General features: G+C 30.9%; 3 protein-coding genes across 3 annotated transcripts; 2 read left to right on the top strand and 1 right to left on the bottom strand.

Annotated features, from left to right (window-relative positions):
* Window positions 1-1,395: 1,395 nt before the first annotated feature.
* On the bottom strand, window positions 1,396-7,783 carry LOC107013517 (mRNA-decapping enzyme-like protein). The gene is made up of 8 exons (XM_015213409.2): window positions 7,559-7,783; window positions 7,304-7,344; window positions 6,591-6,640; window positions 5,872-6,016; window positions 4,937-4,993; window positions 4,004-4,127; window positions 3,021-3,494; window positions 1,396-1,710 (listed from the first exon to the last, which is right to left on the bottom strand). The coding sequence occupies exons 1-8, from the start codon at window positions 7,715-7,717 to the stop codon at window positions 1,654-1,656; spliced, it is 1,107 nt and encodes a 368-aa protein (XP_015068895.1). The 5' UTR covers window positions 7,718-7,783; the 3' UTR covers window positions 1,396-1,653.
* A 4,058-nt stretch (window positions 7,784-11,841) lies between these two features.
* LOC107030090 (peroxidase 60-like) lies at window positions 11,842-14,970 on the top strand. The gene is made up of 4 exons (XM_015231493.2): window positions 11,842-12,083; window positions 12,775-12,954; window positions 13,268-13,427; window positions 14,160-14,970. The coding sequence occupies exons 1-4, from the start codon at window positions 11,865-11,867 to the stop codon at window positions 14,591-14,593; spliced, it is 993 nt and encodes a 330-aa protein (XP_015086979.1). The 5' UTR covers window positions 11,842-11,864; the 3' UTR covers window positions 14,594-14,970.
* Window positions 14,971-17,225: 2,255 nt separating this feature from the next.
* On the top strand, window positions 17,226-21,061 carry LOC107030011 (peroxidase 57-like). Its single transcript, XM_015231422.2, has 4 exons — window positions 17,226-17,454; window positions 18,402-18,581; window positions 19,321-19,480; window positions 20,579-21,061. Exons 1-4 carry the CDS (start codon window positions 17,236-17,238, stop codon window positions 21,013-21,015), a joined length of 996 nt encoding a protein of 331 aa, XP_015086908.1. The 5' UTR covers window positions 17,226-17,235; the 3' UTR covers window positions 21,016-21,061.
* The last annotated feature ends 675 nt before the right edge of the window (window positions 21,062-21,736 follow it).

Genomic DNA, 21,736 nt, shown 5'->3' on the forward strand with positions numbered 1-21,736 from the left:
TGGGCATTTTGTTTCAAAATTTTTTGAATTAAAAAAATTCATGGGTTACTGCACACAAAAATCGATAAAAATTGTCTTTCCCTTTTTTGGGGCTCTATTGAACATTGAACTTGAAAATGCACCATTTTTACTACCGGACGAACTGGTTCCATTTTTAAGGTCTTAACATACGTCCATAAAAAATTTTTGCCATTTCATTTCGAATTTCTGAATAAAATAAAGTCAATGAGCTATAGCACACTAAAACTGGTAAATCTTCCTTTGCCTGCTTAGGGACTCGTTTCTAAGCTCTTAACAGATATTTATGAATATTATTTGTCCGAAAAATATTCATAGACTACAACACCCGAAAATCGGTAAAATTTGTTTTTGCCTGCTTAGGGGCTTGTTTGAACTTGAAAATGCATCATTTTTACCCACGGGACGAATTGACTCCAAGCCTAAGCTCTTAACAGACGTCCATGAAAACTTTCGATCATTTTCTAAGGATTTTCGAACCAAAAAAAATTCATGGGCTATCACACACGAAAATCGATAAAATCTACATTTGCCTGTTTTGGGCTCGTTTAACTTGAAAATGCACTATTTTTCCCCGCGGAACGAGCTGGTTTCATTTCTAAGATCTTAACAGACGTCCATAAAAATTTTCGGTCATTTTGTGTAGAGATTTCCTAATTAAAAAATCCATAGATTATAGCACACGAAAATCAAAAAAATCTGTCTTTGCCTTCTTTGGAGCTCGTTTGAATCTGAAATGCATTATTTTCCCCGCGGAGAAATTTCGGTCATTTTATTTTGAGATTTCCAGACAAAAAATTATCCATGGACTTTAGCACAGAAAAATCGATAAAATCTTTCTTTGCCTACTTTGGAGCTCAATTTGAACTTGAACATGCAGCATTACCCCGCAGAACAGACTGATTCCATTTTTTAGGTCATAACAAACGTCCATGAAAAATTTCTTAGTGAATAATCTCCAAAAATAAAATCTGTCATATGACTAAATTTTCCTGTCCATTTTCTTATGATTATTATGTAAGCAATTAAAAAACATTGATTAGGAGGAATGTTTTAACTAATTTTTTTAAAATCTCTTATAGGTCAATATCGCCTTCTGTGCAATATTTATCTTCTGTTTATCGTAAGTGATCTTCCTTTTTTCCCTTTAGATCAAATAGTGAAATTCAAAAAAATACAGGAAACGAAACCTTATTCATGATTGTTTATTATTATTTTTTTTGATGACACGGAAAATCCCGCAGCCGTAAACCCTTTTGGGTGCGCACAGGGTAAAACCCCCGCTCCTATGCAATAGCTCGCAAATCACATAGGAGAGGTAACCCGCACCAGGCAAGCCTGGTGCGACGAGCTCGACTCAGAAGGCAAACCCCTTACTTTGGCAAAGGTAACGAAATTTGTTAAACTTTGGCTAAATGAAGCATTTGAAGTTCCAGACTAGTAAAACCCACAACATTGTGAGGTAAAACATCAAATCTAAACTAGTAAAACTAAAGACCATAAAATACTATATACAGGTGGGTCTCAAAAGACACTATAACAGCAGGAACCCAAATAGAGATAAGCTAGAAGCCATATTTCTACCAGTAACATTTTTTTATGTCATCGAGTGAAGCGCGGTGGTTCCTCCAGTTATCATGTATGATGAGCGTTCACAAGAGCGCGGTATACCATGTCAATGAATTGGTTATCCTGTTACGGAAATAGAGACGAAAATCAGATGCATAACTTAATAGAGAAAAAACAGGCATTTAATTGATGTAAAGGGAAAAATCTCAAGACGCGAGTATTCAAAGCACCCTAGTTAATCAAACTAGCTACACCAAAGAAACTAGAAACCAATGAATTGTGAGCTAGGTTTACTAACTTATAGTCTCAACTATCCAACGTCATTCTTGTAAATCACCCCCTCAATGTGACCTTGGTCGATAAAAGGCACGTCAGGAATTTAAATTTATGAGTTTCTTAGGTAGAGCCTCAAGCTAATTCAATAATAGCTCAGTTCATATTCAAGGAAGAGAATTTCGAGTGACGAATTCTCTTTAAGGTTTGGGAAGGTCGAGATGGAAAGGAGAAGAAATGACGACAGATTGGAAAGAATTAAGAGGAGCTGAAGGGAGTTGGAAATGGGCGGATATTGACGGGTGCAAAATGAATGGGAAGAGATTTAGGGGTTCAGAAACTTTTAGATATCTCATGCAATGATTTGTGGGAAGAACAGTTCAATTTATTTTGGAGTTTGAGAGATGCCCTTCAAATAAAACATTCGGTCCTTGAGAAAGTAAAGTACTTAATTTCAAAACTATAAACGTCCTTATGTACTCCGATCGTAAGGCATCCAGACTATGTGACAGATATTTTTTAGATCCCATAGGATGAGATAAGCAACCAAACACCAGTTCCGACTTCCAACAGTAAGTTTCAAAGCAATTGTTTGCGTACTCCTCTCTTTTTTTTTTCGTTTTTCTTATTACTTGAGTACTCTTAGTAACGTTCATAATGTGGATTTTCTCCTGCTAATGAATGGATCTTAGGCCTAACTCAACTCCAAAAGCTAGCTCAAGAGGTAATAGACTGATGTGGGGCTTCCTCAACACCCCCTCAGGCCTAGGGTTGGACATCTGGAGTGTGGGAGATTTTAATATGGGGGCCTAACATCATGAACGTGAATCGGGATTGGTCCTACTTTGATACCATGTTAAGAAATGGATCTTGGTCATAGCTCAACCCCAAAAGCTAGCTCAAGATGTGAGGATTTCCCAAGCTTATATAAAGAGACCACCCATCCCATAATTGACCGATGTGGGCAGCTCCAGCATAGTGTCAGAAGCTGCTGGGAGTATTTCTTTTTTAAAATACACACCCCCTCACTTCAGCAGACCACTTCGCTTTGAATATATATTTTCATTATTAGAGCAAATGTAGGCAATTGCAAATTTCTAAAACGTTAGAGCCATAAAAAAGTTCACATAGCAAAGTAACTACTGAATTCAGGAACTTACTTGAACAAGCATCAAAAATGCCTCCCGCACTTTGTCTCTGCTAATGACATGTCCATTGTTTGGGCTAGGAGCAGAAGTAGGAGTGAGAGATGGAGGCAGATTCGGAGGAGGAAATGGCTGAAGCAAAGGAGCTCCGTAATGGCATTGAAGATTCCCAGGGGAATGAAGTGGAGGAGCAGTAGGCACAGATGAAGAGACAGGAGGTATCAGTGGAGAAGAGGAAGGAGGAGGACCAACGAATGATGATGGCTTAACGAGATTTGAAGACCTTCTAGCACTGGTATCAGGTTCAGGAGCATCGACTGTAGGCATCAAAGTCAAAGATGTAGAAAGAGGAGGAGATGGAGACGGTGCAGGTGCTGAAGAGGGAGGTACAGCAGGAGGAGGACGAGAAGAAGGTAGGACTACTGCAGCTGAGTCATACGACTGTCCCTGAACTGCAGCATTTGGACCACTACCAATTCTCATAGCATTCTGCAAAATGAAATGCTAAAATTTCAGTCAAGTTAACAATGTATGAAACAAAAACATATGCAAACAAAATTTCATCTATAACATGGTACTAGTCTAGAAGTATCTCCACTTAACTTACCAAGTACATGATCCCAATATAGAAGGGTGGAATAATGCATCAAATGAGTCAGTATTACTTCTTTAGGAGAAATTGCAGGGAATCTCAGTTTGATTTCCCTTGATAGATGGATCGTTAATGTTTGGAATATCAGATGAGAATTCTTAAAAATAACCATATGATTAGTTAAAATCCAGTATACATCTCAGACAAAGGTGTCACATATAATTTTGCAGGACTGTCTATTATAAGAACTAATGATCCCCAAGCAAAGGTTGATGATAAAAAGTATTTAGATCTTCCAAGGGAACTGACACATGAAAAGACATTATTTTCTGCAAGATAAATGCAGCATAACAGCCACATTACATGGATAAAAAAAAGCGCAAGTAGAAGGGAAGAAAAGGCATACACTGAAAAAATTCACGAAGGAACGATCATCTGGGACATCTGCAGTATTTGATGTAGTAGATGATGGCTCCAGGGGACCATCCATTACCGACATGCTTGGAACTGCTTCCAGCTCTTCAAATTCACTGTATCAAAATTACATAAAACCAAAGTTCCTCTCAGAATCCAACTGTGTGCAATTTGCCTTCAGTCACAGACTATTCTGAGCAAATGGTTAAATCCTAAACCAACCAACCAAACTATTCACCTCGCCAAAGATCTTGTAGCTTGCTTGCAAGTTGCAACTAAAAGCTCACTTCTCACAAAGTAATCGCTCATTAGCTTTTCCTAGTCACTTTCACCATGCATATACCTAGTTTTTATGAGCAAATTGGCTATAGAAGCACCCATGGTAGGAAGCACCCATGGCAGGACAAGGACCAACCTATTCAAACAGTATACAAGACCCAACAATTCAAAGGCCCATTCAACAATACTCACATTTCACTAAAAGCATACTTCCACCGCAGATACAAACATTATCCCGCTCATCTCAGAGATACTATGATAACTTTCTTATTCTGTCAAAATTATTCTGCGAACTTAATTTTAACCATATCTATGAGCGTCTACAATTGTTTTTAACAGTATTTGCAACTCAACCGTTCGACCCTTGAAAAAAATCAAACGGTATCTCATTGACCAGGTTCTTTAGGATGGCATCAATTTAAATTTATTATGCTTGCTGTCAGTCATATTGCAATTCAAGATTCTAGCAAACAGAGGGAAGACCAAAAACTTTTTAAGTGCCAAGTTAAACTACTATATCTGAGACATAAATCAAGGAATAGATCAACGTCAAACTATTTAGAAATAAAATGCTTTAACAAACAAGAGAATCTAACATTTTGATCAATAAAAATATTCTGTTCTTCACAAATATGTACTAAAATACCTCTGGTTGGTTGGTAATTTGAACTTGGTAGGCACCTTGGAATAAGCACTCAGTATCCTGATCACAAGTGAAATATCATAACATATTATCAGGCATAGTAAGACAATCTTAACGAGAAAAGGCAAGAGAAGATTGAAGCAGTGAAGCAGTCCCTTCTCATCACGGTGATAAATAGATATGAGTGAAGCAGTGAAGAAGTTGTCTTGCATAGATGCAAGCTTGAATCTCTACCCCTTCCCCCCCTTTCTGATAGATGCCTTTGCCTTAAAGTTTCAAGTCATACAATACTCAACTTCTCAATAGCTCTATGAGAAACTTATTCGAAAAGATGAGATAAAGATCTAGCAAACCATTTCAGCTTGTATAGTGGGTAATATGGAAAGAGAGGATTAGGAGGTGTTCTGGAAGGTAAAAGAAGAATACCCCTGAACCAGAGTAAAACAGTTCAGCTGTAATGAAAATTAAACGGATAACAACCCTAAGTCAAAGTAAAACAGCTCATCTTTTTACTGATCAGGAAAATGCAATGAAACAAAGTTGCAACTTTAAGTTTGAACGTCATCTAACCGTTCACCTAATTAAAACAATGAGGAAGCCAAACATACCATTCTGCTAATCATTGGGCTGTTCATTACAATAAATTTAGATGTTATAGACTGAGGTTCTAGAGAAGTCCAACCTATAGGCAGCACAACTAGCAAATTTTACTTCCATATAATCATGGAATAATTAGATTACAAGCACATACTATAAAAAGAATGACTGCGTAGGCAATTGAGTCCTCAAAGTTCCACAATACAAATCTAATTAATATTTTCTCGTCGAATTAACACAGTGAATTGTGAGTAGAACTAAAAACACACACACAGAGAAAGGGGGATGTGGGAGATGGGAAAAGAATGAGTTATGGAGGGAAAAAAGATTCAAAAGGTCACCTGTTAAAGAGGTTTGCAACTTCTTCACATTCACGTGAATTGTAGAACCATATGCCATTTACTTCTTGTGAAGAATTTCGATATAATAAATATGGGAGCTGGAGCTCGAACTCAAAATCTCCCAAAAGATCCTCCACCAAATTATCTGCTTGTACGAATAAAGTCATATCTTTAACATGAAAGAACTAGAAAGACATGCTCACAGAAAGCAAAATTTTTACTTTTTGTACCAACTTATGAGCAACATGGAATTCATGTCAACATGGCCTTATTTCATTCCACTATTAGGAGCTTCCTAACAGTAGAAAAAAATTCCATCTTACACTTTTACTGGCATGAATATACAAGCTCCTAACCATAAAAAAAGACTCTTAGCAAACACCATTCCTAAAGTTAAGTGTAGCAACATCAGTTAAGTCTTAATCTAACTGACTGCTATCACCAATGCAGATTCTCTGCTTCCATTGTGATCTGTTCTTAACTAAGTCCTATTGACTCTAAAAGATATAATGTCATCAATTGTCATTCCAGTAATTTCCTGCAAATATGACTACTTCATTACTATCTCTTGACACGAATTTGATGTCAGGTTTACTACTTCAAAATTCTCCATGGTAACTTGCACCCCCTTGAGATTCATCAACATTAAAGAACCATGCAAAAGTTCTGGAAATATACAATCCAAGCAGAACATTTTGAACAGAAAACAAATAACTAACCTGTATTTCTGCGGTTCATAACAATGAACTGAAACCGAGGTTGAGCACTCCTGCAACACCCACCAAAGATGTAATAAGTATCTCATATTGCTATACCATTCAAATCAACTCAGGAAGAAGAACAATGCATCAAATGTAGAAACTTCCAATCAATCAATAATCAATTGAGTCCTAATCTATAGCTAGATGGGCCGGCTATAGAAATCCTGTATAATAATTTTTCTCTACTGTGCTCAGCTTAATTCCTTTACTAGTAAATAATTTGACCATCAAGGCAAAGTACATCTCTACAATGCAGATTCTTCAAAATTCAAACTTAATACTATGACATACAAATTTTGACCATATTATATCTAAAACCTTTCCAAAAAAAAAAAAAACAGAAATACACCTCAAACATCATCAATTCAATCAAGTCCTGAGCTTAAGAAAAAGAAAAGAAAAGAAAAGCAAGTTCATCAACCCAAATGCATACACACCCAAGGTTGTGGCCTAGTGGTCGATAAGGTGAGTTGAAATCCATCAGGTATCACGTTCAAATTCCAACATACACAAAAAAACACAAAGTGATTTCTACCCATCCTATCTATCCTAACCTTAACGGTCAGAGTTACCTAGTACCTATTGCTAGTGAGGTGCCATAGAATTAGTCGAGGCGTACAAAAGCTAACCCGAAAACCATGATCATCAAAAAAAAAAAACAAATTGCTTACCTCTTGACAACAAACAAGGATCCTTCCACATCCTTTCGACTCTACAAAAAGAAATGAAAACAACATCAGTACTCAAATACAAGTCAATCAATAAACCCCACTAAATCTCAAACTAGTCATCATCCACCATTCCAACTCATTCAATTCAAATACAACAATCTTCTTTAAAAACTAAAAGACTTCGCTAAAATCTCCCCACACAAAAAAAATTCATAACAATTAAAGATTCAATTTTTATCAAAAGAAATTGAATACCCATTGGCTATTATCGATATTGAATTCATATAGAGTAACATGAGCAGCAGTAATCAAGATTTCTTCAACAAATGGATCTATTCTCTGAAGAACCGTTAAGTTAAGAAGTTTTTTACTGTTTTGGTCCAAATTAGGCATTAATTTCCCGTTCTGAGACATTATTTTGTACTGAATCTACAACTAATTTAACGATGATTGTTGAACTTGTGAAAAAAAAAACCCTAGAAATCCTTCGATTTGGGGTTTTTGCTGTATATTACTTGGGAGATTGCCTAGGGAAGAAGACACTTGAATTTTATAAATTATTTTTTTCATTAAAAATTAAGGAAGATAATTTCTTTATATATATATATATATATATATATATATATATAAATATATATTAAAAAAACTAATTGTTTGGGGTTGAAACTTTGATTATTTTGTCTTTTGACAATTAAAAATATATTTTTGTGTAATTGATTCACAAGAGAAATTGCGAAACTACTAAGTATGGTGATATAATTAATTGTACAAAACACGAATTTGATTAATCTCATAACATATCTGAAATACTGATATTTAAGATCATATCTTATTAAATTTGATTAAAGAAGAATAAAAAAATATATATAAAAAATATTAAAGTACAAGAAAATATGATAAAAAATTCATTGAATAAATCTTAAGGACCAAAAAAATATAAATTTTTTACCTATATTAATTAATAAATAGGTACCAAAAATTATATTTTGGAGGATAATGATAATAGAAGTTAATTTGAGAAAGTCGGGTAACTTCTAAAAGATAATATAACGTTGAGTGACTATAAAGTCAATTATTCAAAATTCACAGACTATCCAAACTTCTAACTCAATGTTTATAAGCATGTAAAGTGTGAATATAATATAATTAAAATATTTTTACAAAAACATAAAGTCATAATTCTTATAATAATATAATATAATTAAGATATTTCTTAATTAAAACTATTTTATGAATATATATAAGTCAAAATCAAACAATAATTATAAGTTTATTGTACTATCAAATATTGAAATCAAACTTACAAATATTAAGTCTTGCTAGATTAATTTAGTATGGTGATGACATAATATTTTACTTTTTTTATTAAAAAACTGAAATTATCTAATTAAAGTTTTCAATATCATATCATTCATACCCCTAACAAAATTTGCCAAATGGCCTTTGTTGCTTTGAGGAATGAAGTCTCTTTTCCTTAAATTACATCATTCCGATGCAAATATAAAATAATCAAATTTTAATATCAAACATATCAAAAAAAATGATATTTTAACTTGGGCCAATGCTATTCATGAGTTCGGAGCCTAAAGGGTATAAAATATTAACAAAAATTTTAAAACGGTATATAAAATTTTATATTAACCAAAATGGCAAAATCGCTGGAACAACAGCAATTGCCTCTGCCGGAAAAAGCAAAATCAACAGCGATTTTACAAAATGTATTTTTTTTAAAAAAAAAATTTCAAGAAAATCGCTGGCTAGACAGCGATTTTCATTTTTTTTAAAAAAGAAAATAGGCAGTGATTTTTGTTGTTTTTTTTAAAAAAAATCAAGAAAATTAAAAAAAGAAAAATTAAAACGAAATGAGTATCGCTGCCTAGCAGCGATTTTGCTTTTTCCGGGGAGGAAATCGTTGTTATTCCAGCGATTTTGCCGTTTTGGTTAATATAAAATTTTATATACCGTTTTAAAATTTTTATTAATATTTTATACCCTTTAGACTCCGGACCCTGCTATTCATAGGATTGTTGTTATCAAGTTACTAGTGATGCTCTAACTAAGCAAAAATTTTGTACAAAACACTCGATAAATGATAATACTCATAATTAAGAAAAAGATCTCTCAAGATGTTTGTCTTAATTATTGAGTACTTAATCTAAAATCAATTAGTTTAAGTGCATACAATTCAAAAGGAGAGGGGAGGGGAATGAATTAGATCATATAAAATTTTAACAACGAAAGTATATAACGAGGGAGGCTGAGATGCGAATGAAACTATATAGTTTAGATCTGTTCTTTTTTATATGGATGAACCTAATATTTAATAAGTAAAATCATTTCAATTCCACAGTTAAAAAAAAAAAACTTTTATTTACACGAACTCGATTTTTATATGTATTTCTAAAATAATTGAAAGTTATAAAGTGTAGATAATATAAAACACATATATTTTTATTAGAAAAACTATTGACTCAAATATGTAAAAATCACTATATGTCACTAAAATTTAATTTCAATTTTTACTAAAAATGAATGAGCCTCAAACTCAAATTACAACTCTTGCAACACAATAAATTAGCCTTAAATTCGAATTACTAGGCAACCCTATGGTCTTTTACCAAAGATAGTTACACAATTTTTTTTTCATTAAAATCTTTTACAACTTCAAGGAAAATCTCTTGTACAATTATCAAATATATTGTTTAATTTTCAGTTGATACACATTACACAATGATCAATTTCATAATTTACTTAGTCAATAAAATTAAATGTTTAATCAACTTAATATCACTAGCATTTTCCTACCAGGATTGGGACATGCACACAAGTAACCAATTTTGTAACATTCAACTCAAAACACATGTAATCCCAATTATAACTAAACATTAATTAATCACATTTTAATTAATTATATTACTAATATATACACTTACAAGATTCACATTTCATTTGTTAAACATCAAATGCTTCAAGAATAAGACTATGTCACAATTCAATTTGTGGAATAATGATTCAGTCACAAATTATTTGAGGTGATAAAGGTTTAGACTTGTCACAAACTGAAATAAAATAATTAAAAAAATTTAATACTATTTTATTAAGTAATAATCACTTATTAATTAATTATTAAATGGTAATTAAATCATCAAAAAAATAATTGAAGAATCATATAGATAAAAGTTACATTGTCTCACACTTTAATATGTACTAACCACTTAACCTATATGTGTTTCATTATTTTTTAATGTGAGATATTTATATTGACAAAAATTTCTAATGTAAAGATCCATCACAATTTCATTACTTATTAATGTGTCGAATTCAAATTTGTCTTTTTCAAAAATTTGTGTTTCTTTTTTTAATAATTTCATTACAATTCTATAACGAAATCATACAAGCTCAGGTGGTAATGCAAGTATGCAACTATTCAGGTGCACGGTGAACGTAGTAGCCCCTCGGATATATATCAGTGACTGATATAAAATCTCAGGTGGTAATGCAACGGTGAACGTAGTAGCCCCTCGGATATATGTCAGTGACTATTTTGAATTAATCCCCGATATACAAACTCAGGTGGTAATGCAAGTATGCAACTATGCAGGTGCACGGTGAGCGTAGTAATCCCTCGAACATATATCAGTGACTATTTTGAATTAATCCCTAATATTTAAGGCAATTTTCAAAATATTTGATTTCTTATGTCACATAACTTAGAATAAATGAAAATATCATACGTCAAAGAAAATTATTAGGAAACAAATCAAATCAAAGATTTGGAAAACAAATGATTGAATCTTAATTAAAATTAGTATATAGTTACATTTTTTTCCCCTAGTAGTTGACATGGGAAGTGCATCTTTATATGTATCTTCATTGTGATCTCTTTTTTCAATGATATAATATTTTCTATAATATATATTCCTGCTTTTCAATTATATATGTGAACATTTTATTTTTTAAATTCAAATTATTATGTAAATTTTAATAAATATTTTTAAAATGTATTTTTTTTTTCAGATCGATAAAACGAAGGAGTGGATCGTTCACCTAAACCCAGTACATACTTTCAATACGAAGCATAATTTATTAAAATTACAAAAAATTACAATATAATTAGTTCATTACTGAAAACCTTAAAGATTGAACTGTATCATATATAGAATCTAAATTCTGAATCTGCGTTTGACATGATAAAATTACAACTTAATTATAATACTTTTCATATAACTTTTAAATATCTAAAACTTTTAACTTTAAAATATTGAGTTGGTATAATTCGATACTTCTAAAAATATTATTCAATTTAATTCTCAGAATGTGATAAAATAAATTGAGATCACACACACTTCAATTATATTAATATAAATATACCTATTAATTTTTGCTTAATTGCTTTAAGAACTTGAAGGCACGTTATAACAATAGGCTTTAAAATAGTCGTGCAAAGCATAAACTATTTTACATAATAAACTTAGCAAAATAATATAAATAGGATCACAAAATGTGTTTATTTCATCAACACTAAATTTAAGTAAAAGCAAACAAAAAAAATTAGGCAAAAATGTCTAAAGCATTGGCACTTGTGGTTGTGTTATTTTTTGTGGGATTTTTTGGTGAATGTTATGGGGAACTTAGAGTTGGATTTTACAAAGGAAAATGTGGTATAACAGATGTTGAAGTTGTTGTTAAAAAAGTTGTTGAAACATGGCATTTTACAAAGAGGGAAAAAGATATTGCAGCTGCTCTTCTACGTATGCAATTTCATGATTGCTTTGTTAATGTAAGAAACTTACATATATAACTCTTGCCTTTTCAATATATTTTGTTTATAAGTCCTCCTTTACGACATCAGAGTCAGATACAAGATTTTAAGTCACGATAAAGTAGTTTATCACTTATATTCGTTACTTTTTCCATATCACTTTGTGTGAAAGTCGCATAGTTTGACACATGAAGCTTAACACAAGAAGAAAAAAGATTTTTCAAATGTATCTAGTGAAAATTTCGATTTTATTACTGTGTGAAGTTGTTTGTTTTAACACATGAAGCTTAATAAAAGAAAGAAAGAGTTTTATAACTTAGTGAAAATTCGGGCTCCATTTTTGTATGAAGTTATTTAATTTGACACATAAAGGTTAATAAAAGAAGGATTTGAATGAACTAATAATTTTATTATTTCATGATCAATATATAGGAGGGTTGTGTATGTAGATCTACAAATATTTCATTGTATTATGTATTTTGACATACATAATACAAATCTTTTTAACATGCTCAATTAAGCATGCTTGCCCTATGTAAGAAACTAAAAAAAAGAATGCCCACCTTGTTGCTTTGTTTATTTGATACCTGAATTTTTACCTAATTAGTAACGATCCGATTCTTTACTTTATAATTTCTTTTTCATTATTTTTTTTCAATTTTCTATTGAATCGTGTACTAAATAATTTTATTATGTACATGATGAATAGGGTTGTGATGCATCAATTCTATTGGATGGAAATAATAGTGAGAAAAAAGCAGGCCCAAATTCAAGTGTTAGGGGTTATGAACTCATTGATGCTATTAAAGAAGCTTTAGAGGCAAGATGCAAAGGCCTTGTCTCTTGTGCTGACATTATTTCTATGGCAACTAGAGATGCTGTTGTTTTGGTAAATTTTACATTTTAACTCCTCTCATGTTCATTAATATATATAATAATTATACGTCACACTTATTTAATAATTCTAGATTACAGTTGAAAATAATTTCTTGAGTGAAGATTTCTTGTGACGATTAATTTCAGACTGTGTAAGAATAACGTAACATTTGTATAAATATAATGCTTTCGAACTTGTGTTAAACATGTCATAACATTTTTGTAACTGTAAAAACTTGTTATCGAGGGTAAAAAGAAAAGTTTAAATTATATTATATTTTTTATGATATGCATCCTAATTTGTATTATAAAAAAAAATGTGACAGAGTGGAGGAAAATGGTACAATGTAGAAACAGGAAGAAAGGATGGGAAAGTTTCCTTAGCATCAAATGTCGATCTTCCTTCTCCATCTATTTCAGTCTCTGATTCCATCAAAGTCTTTGGCAAGAAAAATATTTCTCCAATAGACATGGTTTATCTTCTAGGTAATTTTTCTTTTTGTGAATTCGAGTTTAAATTAACGATATGTCGCTCAAAGTCTAGTGATAAATGAAAAAAAAATAATCCTTTGTGCATAAGAAAAAGTAGCCCTTCTGGTTCAGAATTCTCTTTTTATTCTATATGTATCTTTTTATTGCGATAATATTCAGTAATTTATGAATATTTCAATTATTTTATTATACAGATATTACTATGATACGAATAAAACCGTGAAGCTTCCCTTAGGAAATGACAATTGACTTTATTTAATAAATTTTAAACAGATTAAAAGAAATCACCTAACATATTTTTTTAAAACTTTCACTAATATATTTGAACATTAATTATCTATATGGTTTACACCTCATTTAACCAAAATCTTTTTTACATTTTGGATAGATTATTTATACATATTAATTATTTTTTATTTAAACACAATTCAAGACTCAAGCCAAAACAAATAGTTAATTGGCTCTACCAAAATTGTAAATTTGTAACTCTAGAATTGGTGACTCTACCCCGCTAGTACATGCTACCTCAAAACCGATATGGTCACTGTATAACTTTAACCATCAAGACTCAGGTATATAGATAGAAAGAAATCATTCGGTTATTTATATTTTTATTCGATTGAAAATTAAACTCTGATATCTGATGATTTTTCAACTCATTTTATTGACGGTTACTTCTTCTTTATTTTCATTGAATTAATGTGTGTGTATTTTCAATATTTCTAGGTGGCCACACTGTTGGAAACACTCGTTGCTCACTCATCCAAGATAGGATATACAACTTCAATAATACAGGTGTTCGTGATCCAACCATGAGCAATTGGCTATTTTCTGAGTTAATAAAGAAGTGTCCTAGGGTTTCATCCTTTGATAACAATGTTCCTCTTGATATGAAGACTCCATCATTTGTTGATAACTCATTTTTTCAAGAAATTCAAAAGGGTAATGGGGTTCTTAAAATTGATCAACAAGTAGCATTGGATGGATTGACAAAGAAAATTGTAGGTGATATTGTCAAAGACCCTAATTTTTTCACTAAGTTTGGAGAAGCCATGGTGAAATTGGGTAGAGTTGAAGTACTAATTGATGGACAAGGAGAAGTGAGGACATCATGTAGGGTTGTGAATAAGAAGTCATTCTTTTTTGGGTTTTTCAATTAGCACGAGTATTTTTTGTTTGACTTCGTTCAGATCCTTCAGAAATGTTGTCCGCGTGCAAATTCTTTGGAGGATGCGACATGCGTGTCTAGCAGTTATTTTGAAGAGTCTGGACAACATAAATTATCGATAGTTTATTTACTTATTTTATTATATTTTGATTTTTTTTTTTGGTCTTGAGTTGGTGTGGGAGGGGGTGAGTAAAGGAGACTCTTCCTTTCTTGATTCTTTTGGCAATTGAAATTTGAGTATATTGTTTTCTATGAATTTTTTTTCTTTTCTTTTAATGTATTATGTTGTAATTTGATTGATTCTTAAAATTATTTTTCAGATCAATGATATGAAACAAAAGGAGAATGTCATTTTTCTCTACTTCTTAATATACTTTTCTATCATCATGCCATTTTTTTTCCCTCTCTTTTATTTTTTGGCTGGACAAAAGACAAACAAAAGGTAAAAATAACTAACAAGAATAAGATAATATACTAAGGGTGTTTTTGTTATGAATAATTTTTTTTAAAAAAAAGTGATTTTTAAACTTATTTTCTTGTGTTTAATAAGCACAGTCAATTATTTATTTTTTGTCACAAGTTCATTTATGTAATTTAGAGAAATCTATGTAGGTGGGGTAAGGAGTGGTTATGGGGTGGTCTTGGAGGTATGTTCGCGGTAAAAAAAGAAATAATACGCTTGAAATATCACTTATAAATTTTTTATGTTTTAAAAATATTTTTCTTTAACATTTTATCGAACCAAACATGAAAATGAACGAATCATACCAAACACACCTAGAGATATGTAATGAGAAGTTTAGTCTACATTCCAAGATAAATTAATTTCTAGAATGGCTATAAAGATCCGTTTGACTATAGATATTGCAAGTAATTTTTTGGGTGGCAAAATTTATTTCATCATAAAATTTGTCAAACTTTGGAAAATTCTTTTGGCAAAACACTTCAAATGTTGTTTTGAGCCAAAATATATCATAAAATTTAAATTCATCTCAAAATTTTATATATATAAAAAAGACAATTAATTATGACTTCAACTATAATTTTATCTACCCAACTCCACAAAGTAGAGGTGTACATGATCAGGTTGGTTTGAGTTTTTGAAATATCAAATCAAACTATTTGTGCCGGATCTTTGAAGTCATATACCAAACAAAACCAATAAAACTCGAGTTTTTCAATTTCGGGTTTTTTCGATAAAGTATTCATACAAACATCTAATTTACTTGTACTTCAAATATTTCTTTAGTCCTACCAAAATGCAACTATCTAAGTTATTTCTCAAGAAAATAACAAAAAAATATGATATGATTAATGACACTAAAATATCCAACCAAAAAAATAATAATATAATCGCGTAAAACAAATATTGCAAATTAATAAGTCATAATGAAATTGATCATAATTCAAAATCATGCTAAGATAAGTTAATAAGTATTAGTTACATGATTAAATATTAAAAGAAAGTAAAATTAGATTATGTATTTTAATTGTCTAAATCTATGTAAAACTAAAAAATAAATATTCAATATTATTGTCATTCTTAGTGTTGAATTGATTTCCTTTTTGCATAAGTATTTGATTTTTATTTAAATTTTATTATAATTATCGACATGTATGGACTATAATATTTATTAGATCATTAAGAATTCTAACTTCCAAACATGAAATAAATATATATTAAAAGACAAAAACTATAAAAAATTGTAAGAAATATTTAAATATTATATCAAAGTAAGTATCTTTACGTATAAAATAAAATTTTAAAATTATATATATAATGTCGGGTTGGTTTGGTCTCGGGTTGATTTTTTTTACTTGAAACCAAACCAACCCAAATATAGTGGGGTTTTTTTTCCAACAGCAAATCAAGTCAAACCAAACCACTAGTCGGTTTTTTTTCCGGTTTGACTCGGCTTATGATTTGATTCGATTTTCGATTTGATTTTGTACGCCCCTACAACAAACCATTCATCTTCTCGATCATCTCATTTGAAAATGCATGCTCGCATGAAGAGATTGTTTCTTAAAATATGAGAATATAATGCTCTATTAATTAAAGAATAACTACTTATTACCATTGTTATTATTTATTTTATATTGCAATATTGATTATAAATCTTCGTAACTAATTTTAATTGGCAAAAAAAGAAAAGTAACACAAAATAATTGAATTAAAGAAGTATAAAATAATTATATATTGTTTTCCAAGTATAGTTGAAGGGGTTCATCGATCCAAATACCCTTAGGTAGAAAATTAACATGTGTATGCATGATTAGAATTATATTTTACGTAATATAATAGATGTTGCAAAAACTCTTTGAACATCGTGTTTTACTTTTTCATATTTTATACCAATTATAGAAAATCTTGGCCCTCTATGAATCTTTGATACTACTAATTAACACTATTTTTAAGCCATATGCTTTGACTTTAGTATAATATAAATATACTTCAACAACTTGATGGCACGTTATTGTCACAATCTCTAAGAAATGGTCGTGCAAAGCATACACATTTTACATGTCACACACTTCATTATTATCTTAATTAATAACCTTAGCAAAATACTATAAATTGGCTTAAAAAAAAGAGTGTCTCTATCAACCACATTATATTTTTGTCAAATTAAAATGTCTAAAGCATTGGCTCTTGTGGTGGTGTTATTTTTTGTGTTATTTTGTGAAAAATGCTATGGGGAACTTAGAATTGGATTTTATGAAGGAAAATGTGGGTTGACAAATGTTGAAGATGTTGTCCAAAATGTTGTAAATACATGGCATATTGAAAAGAAGGAAAAGGATATTCCAGCTGCTCTTCTACGTATGCAATTTCATGATTGTTTTGTTAAGGTACGAAACTTATATATATATATATGTAATAGCAGTGGTGAATACAGAATTTTTTAATCACAAATATACAGGCGAATCACTATGCTCACTACTTTTTTCGTGTCATTTTATGTGATGAAGCTATTTGAATTGACATATAAGTTTTAATAAAGGAGAGAATATTGGAATACGTGGTTTTAAACATATAATAATATTTTTGTGGAGAAAAGGCCCAAAATAGATCTTTATCCTTGGGTTAAGACTTAAAGTTATTGTTATCTTTTCATATGGAACATTAATTGTCCCTCATGTTTGTAATATTGATACACTTTTGATGCTGTGAAACTTTCGTCTATTTTATAACATTAGTTTGTCCACAATTTAGTGTATGAAATGTTTAGATTTGTTTATCTATATTTAGTAGAAACAATAACTCCATAAGAAAAGATGAGAAAAAGAGTGTTCTGTTATGAAAATTGGATTTAGCTGCAAACTTTGTCACTAATTCACTTGTAGCTAACATAAATCGATCGTTGCACAAGAGTAGCGATAAATTCTGTTGTTTAGCTATAAAATTTGTCCGTGGTTAAATCTATCTTTTTAAATGCAAACGTCATTGTAGCTAATTAAATTAAGAATCTACCTTTATTTGTACTGTTGCACATGAAATCTTACATAATGAGCCTTTCGATACTATAACATGAAGGATTATTAGTGTTTCAAGTTTTAAAAAAAAATAAGAAAAAGATAAGAGACTATTTAAAGCCTTTTCTCTATATTTTTGTGCCTATTAATTTATGTCATAAAGGGTAAAATATTTTTTTTAATGATAATTTCCTTTTGACTTTTCTTAATTTGCTCATGAACCAATTCCATAAAAATTTTGGTATTATGAAAAAAAGAATGCTCTTTATGGAATACTATTATCATTTAATAATATTTTTGCTATATGTACATATGATGAATAGGGTTGTGATGCATCAATTCTATTGGATGGATTCACCAGTGAGAAAACAGCAGTCCCAAATTCAAGTGTTAGGGGATATGAACTCATTGATGCTATTAAAGAAGCTTTAGAAGCAAAATGTCAAGGCTTAGTTTCTTGTGCTGATATTATTTCTATGGCAACTAGAGATGCTGTCGTCTTGGTAAATTTTACATTTTATTTCATCACTATTACTTTCATATATCATTTGAGATTTTTTTATGTTACTATCATAAGTAATTCTTCTAATCGCTATCGATATGATGTGAGGCCCTCTAATCGCTATCGATATGATGTGAGGCTGATTTGCTAATCGTAACGAACTTAATTCTATTTTCAACAAAAAAATAGAAGACCTTTGACCTAGGTTGTGAAGGGATACATGTCATTTTTTTGAAACTATAGTTCTCAACAAGGCTCGAAGACCTTTGACTAGATTTAAAATGGATCGGGTAAAACATACATTTAAAACATGGACGGGATTAATTAGTAATTTTCTCTGTTTCTTCAATGGTAGCATTTTTAATCTGTCTCAAAAAAGAGTGTTTCTTTCTATATCTAGTAAGTTTTTCAGTTTCGATATTTTATATGACAAGTTTAAGATTACAAGACTAAAATGAACTAGACACATCATTAATCTAAGATCTATGACAAGATTCAAATGTCTCACTTAGTTTCTTAAACATTTGTGCCCAATCAAACTAAAGAATAACTATTATTTTCATGACTTATTTGATTGGCCTTGGAGGTGAGAAAATACTAAAGATTCCTTTAAACTCGTGGTCTTAAAAATATGCTATAATATTTGTGTGACTATAATACGATGAGACCTTTACATTATATCATTTGGGACATATACATGCATCCTAATTTGTATTGGTTTTGATTATAAAATGTCATAGGGTGGAGGAAAATGGTATGATGTAGAAACAGGACGAAGGGATGGAAATGTTTCCTTAGCATCTAATGTGAATCTTCCTGGTGCAACAATTTCAGTTTCTGATTCCATCAAACTCTTTGCAAGCAAAAGACTTACTCAATATGACATGGTTTATCTTCTAGGTAATTTCACATTTTTACAATTCTTAATTTTATTGGGACGATGTCCAGTAGCATGTATGCACCTCGACTATTATATCACGTTACATACTATCCCCCACCACGGTGAATATACAATCAAAGAAATTACCTAACACATTTTATTTTATTTTACTTTTAGTAAGATTTTGAATAACGGTCGATATATGGTTCACATCTCATTATATTGGCCTTTAGTGTTGGGTTTTATTTGCCTTGATTTCTTACCATAAATAGGTTTTCCTTTTATAAAAAGGTTTTGGATTGACTAATCCTTTTTCTGGTAGGAAAAGGTTTAGGACTCTATAAATAGAGAAATGTTCCTTCGAACTTAATCAGCATTCACAATGTAGTCTTAATGGCTTTGAGAGTTTTGGTTAGGGGGAGAAATTGTGGGTCACAAGCTTGATACGTTATCACTTGTGTGAACCTCCCATGTATTCTGAGTGAATTTGGTTGAGGTTGTTTCCCTCTGTATTTTGTACTCTCATATTTATAGTGGATTGCTCATTTCCTTTGTGGACGTAGGTCGATTGACCGAACCACGTTAAATCTTTGTGTCTTTTGGTATATTTCTCGTTGTCTTCTTACTCGTGGTCTTTTGAGGTTTGCTTTACTAGCTTCCGCGTTTACACCTGCTTATTTCGGTCCTAACATTTAGGACATACCTTTGGATGCTATCCTTTTTAATGTTTTTATTTTGCAACCTTTCATCTTATTCTAATTTTTCATTTTATGACAATGGTACTCCAACTAGCTTGCGTGCACCTAGAGTTTTAAGCCATAATCTTCTTTGCTTAGTGCATTTTAGATAAATTAATTATAAATATTAAATAAACTTTTAAATACAAATACAAAGTTCGAGCCAGAATTATATATTGAGTTCTATTGAATCCATAACTCTGTTTGGTGACTCTACCCTATGAGTACATGCTCCCTCGTAAGTCGTAACCACTAACCAACATGGTAGTGAGTAACTTTAATTTGACCATCAAAACTTAGCCAGACTGAAATAAATCACTTATCTGGCAATTTTCATCGCATTTCATTGACCGTCATGTACTTGTTTATTTTCGATTCTAGGTGGCCACACCGTTGGAATTGCTCGTTGCTCACTCTTCAAAGATAGAATATACAACTACAATAATACTGGTGGTCCTGATCCAAGCATGAGCCCATGGCTATTGGCTGAATTAAAGGAAAGATGCCCTAGAATTTCATTATTTTTTGACAACACTTATCCTCTTGATGTGAAGACTCCATCTTTGGTAGATAATTCATTTTTTCAAGAAATTAAAAAGGGAAATGGGGTTCTTCAAATTGATCAACAAATAGCATTGGATGAATTGACAAAGAATATTGTGGATGATATTGTTAGTGATCCTGATTTTTACACTAAGTTTGGTGAGGCAATGGTCAAATTGGGTAGAGTTGAAGTATTGATTGATGGACAAGGTGAAGTGAGGAAATCATGTAGGGTTGTTAATGAGAAGCCATTTATTTTTGGAGGGTTCCATTAGAAAAAAGTCTATTTTTTTTTTGTTAATTTTATTTGCTTATTGTATAAGTTTTCTTTTTGTTTCATTTTCTTTTGTATTGGATCATTGATTCTTTGGCATTTGAAAATTTGAGTATTGTTGTACTCTTTTTCTTGTATGTATTTTTCATTCATGTATTCCTTATGTCTCAATTTATGTAACACAATTCAAATAAGTTTATCTTTGATTATATATTTTTTAATATATCTTTTTAAATTATTTTAAATTATCAATTATTGTAACTTACAGTACTTATTAGAAAAATTATGAATAAAGAGTCTCACAACTCTATGATTGAAAAAAGAAAATTGAAACATATGAAAGAAACAACATTGTTTGAATATCTTAAGAAACATTCATTTGAATACAAAATGAAACAACATGATTGGTAACATGAGAATATACAAACTAACTTTTGATGATAGCAATATCCTTAATCATATATCTCAAACTCGAAAAGCTTTGTGGGATTTGACCATAAAGTTGATTTTCTGAAAGATCGACAGATTCCAAGATTTTTCATGTCACAAAAACGTAACTACTGTAATTCTGCAAAGGAACATATAGAATAAACCTATTTCTAAAGCGAATTTGGGGGGTAGAATTCCAACATCCAATAAACTCATTCTCAGCTAAATCTATTTTTTGCAGTTTTGTGCAGTTTTCCAAGGATGAAGGAAACGGACTGTTAAGTCTATTACGA

This window comes from Solanum pennellii, chromosome 1, assembly GCF_001406875.1.
Source record: "Solanum pennellii chromosome 1, SPENNV200".
NCBI classification, from domain to species: Eukaryota; Viridiplantae; Streptophyta; class Magnoliopsida; order Solanales; family Solanaceae; genus Solanum; species Solanum pennellii.